The sequence below is a fragment of the Cavia porcellus genome, unplaced genomic scaffold (genome assembly GCF_034190915.1).
Source record: "Cavia porcellus strain 051 isolate PalLab524CR breed Dunkin Hartley unplaced genomic scaffold, mCavPor4.1 scaffold_33, whole genome shotgun sequence".
Lineage (NCBI taxonomy): Eukaryota > Metazoa > Chordata > Mammalia > Rodentia > Caviidae > Cavia > Cavia porcellus.
The window spans coordinates 5882596-5885046 of record NW_026947516.1 but is presented as its reverse complement, the minus strand read 5'-3'; the positions used below and the strand labels follow the sequence as shown (position 1 = coordinate 5885046).

General features: G+C 41.7%; 1 protein-coding gene across 1 annotated transcript; it reads right to left on the bottom strand.

Annotated features, from left to right (window-relative positions):
• Positions 1-498: 498 nt before the first annotated feature.
• On the bottom strand, positions 499-1753 carry LOC134474577 (melanoma-associated antigen B16-like). The gene has a single exon (XM_063242937.1). The coding sequence runs from the start codon at positions 1605-1607 to the stop codon at positions 540-542; it is 1068 nt and encodes a 355-aa protein (XP_063099007.1). The 5' UTR covers positions 1608-1753; the 3' UTR covers positions 499-539.
• Between the last annotated feature and the right edge of the window lie 698 nt (positions 1754-2451).

Below are 2451 nucleotides of genomic sequence, written 5' to 3'. Positions count from 1 at the left end.
ATAACGAACCAGTAAGCACATAATGTAATTCATTAAGATTTATTTCTCATACACTAGAAAAGAGCTAAACAAAGGTATGTATAAATCTTTTAATTTTACAAAACAAGAGACAAAAAGAAAAAAAGTGAATAACTTTTAGAATTTCTTTCACTTCATGCCAGGTGCATCGAGTGATATTTTTCTGTGATATTTTCTGTCATATTTCCACAGACACATCTCTGTAAATTCAATTTTTTTATCCCACATTACAACACAAAATTGATTCTTTTAAAATTTGTTTTATCATATAGAAATGATAATTAACCTCATAAATGACATTATGTTTGAATAGTATGATTAGGATATTAAAAATATTTCAACTAAATCTATTTTAAATGAATTAAGTCTTGTTGAAAACTACAACCTTCAGAAAACAAACCAATAAATTGTGAGATCATACATTAAAAACTACATATGAATGATATATTCTGTTTTCCTGTCAGACTCATCCCACTACCAGTACCTACATTCTTTCAGTACAAGCCTGCACTTGGAATAAACTAGCTACTTTTGGAACAGTAAGTGACAACCCACGTCTCCTGTGACCACGGATGGGAGAAACTACTGCCCCTAGCATAATACCTTACAATGGACCTGAACCTGGAGGCAGCCCACAAGGAAATGCTGGTGAGCGCTTTCTCTACTTTCTCCAGCACAGCCTCTACATACTGAACTGGCAAATGACATGGGTCAGTTCCCAGAATATTGGCCATAAACCCCAGGACTTTCATCTTGCTGGTTTCAGCATAGGCTCTTGGGCCCCACAGGAATTCATACTGAGGAGGATCACTGTTGGCCACCAGCCGGTACTCCACATACTTTTCCTTCACAAATTCTTTGGTGATGATCTCCCCGGGATCCCCAAACAGAAAGTGAACCCTCCCAGGATACATCCCTGTCAGCTTCAGTGCTGTCCAGACCTCCTCTTCTGGGACACAGGAGCCCTTTGTGAAGATCACACCCAGGAGAAGTATCAAGAGGCCAGTTTTGGGCACGCTGTCTTCGTCACTCCCCATCCCATCATAGGTGAGGCCAAGCTTGATGAAGACCCCATAGCAGTGGTTGAAGGGATCCAGTAACTTTACATCTAAGCCAAACACCATCTCCATGGTCTGACAGGCCTGCAGTAGGATCTTTGGGAAGTGTTCCTCATCTTCTTGCATGATAATCTCCAACATATCTGCTTTCCATACTAGCTCTTTCATTTGATACTTGAGCAGCATAAAATTCACTAGTACAGTCACTTTCTCATCCACATCATTGTGAGGGACAGTCCCGGGGACCATTGCAGCCTGTTTGGTGCATAAGATCTGCTGATTTTCTTGGCTACTGGCACCCTGCTCAGAATTGCTTGAAGAAAAACAAGAATGCTGAAGACCCTTGGAAGTACTGGGTGTCTCAGCCACAGGAGCCTCCTCCAGGGTGCCAGGCACAAGAGGTTTGGAGGAGGAGAGAAATTTCTCCTCATCATCTCTGAAGACCTGTGCACTCTCTAGGCCTTGAGGGTCACTGCATGTCTGAAGGTCTTCATCCTCTAGGCATTCTCGATTTGCCTGATACTGAGACATAATGATGCAAGTGAACCACAGAGGAATAAAAGCTGACAAGAGTGGGCAGGGAAGAGTCACTACCTAAGGGAGAAAAGAAGAAACAGAGGATGTCAGCATCTTCAGCATTAATACTCATCTTTTGTAGCTCTGATAGTAGCTGTGACCAAAAGACCATACCTAAAAAAGAGTGCTATAAAGCCTTCCCCCGTTTTCATGCTCCTGGTTTCTATGTCTCCCAAATACCTGAAGGAGGATGTAAAAATCCTCCAGAGGGCACTGTCAGTGACTCAACTTGGGAATCCTCAGGGATCACATGAGACAGCTGGATGGGGCTCTGTATCACCCTACAATTCACTACTCAGTACCGCAGTAGATTATGTAGATGATATAATTTGTAACCAAGCAGGAGCGATGACCATTCAATGAAGTTACTTTTAGTCTTTCTGAATATTGTGGTGACCTCCCTAACATCAGATGATTTGGTGAGGTGTCTTCTGTACATCAAACCCTTTTCCATTCAGTCTCATGATTGAAATAACCTGGGATTGATTCCATGGTAATCCAACCATTTTGTAGCTATCATTTATACTTCCAGCCTTAACTTCCAGTGGAACTTTAGGCCCAACCACCTACGCATAAGTCTATATATCCTACTTAAAAACTGCTCTCCATCTTACTTGTCTGTGAATATAGTGAGAAAGGACACTGTGTATCCACCACCACCAATATTTCCCTGGAATAATTTCAAGGGCTACATGGCAGAGAACACTTTGTTCAAGGGAGATTCAAGAATGTGCTTGAAGGCCCTTACCAGAACCACTGACAGCATCTACAGATTATTCCTACTAATGTGATATGACAC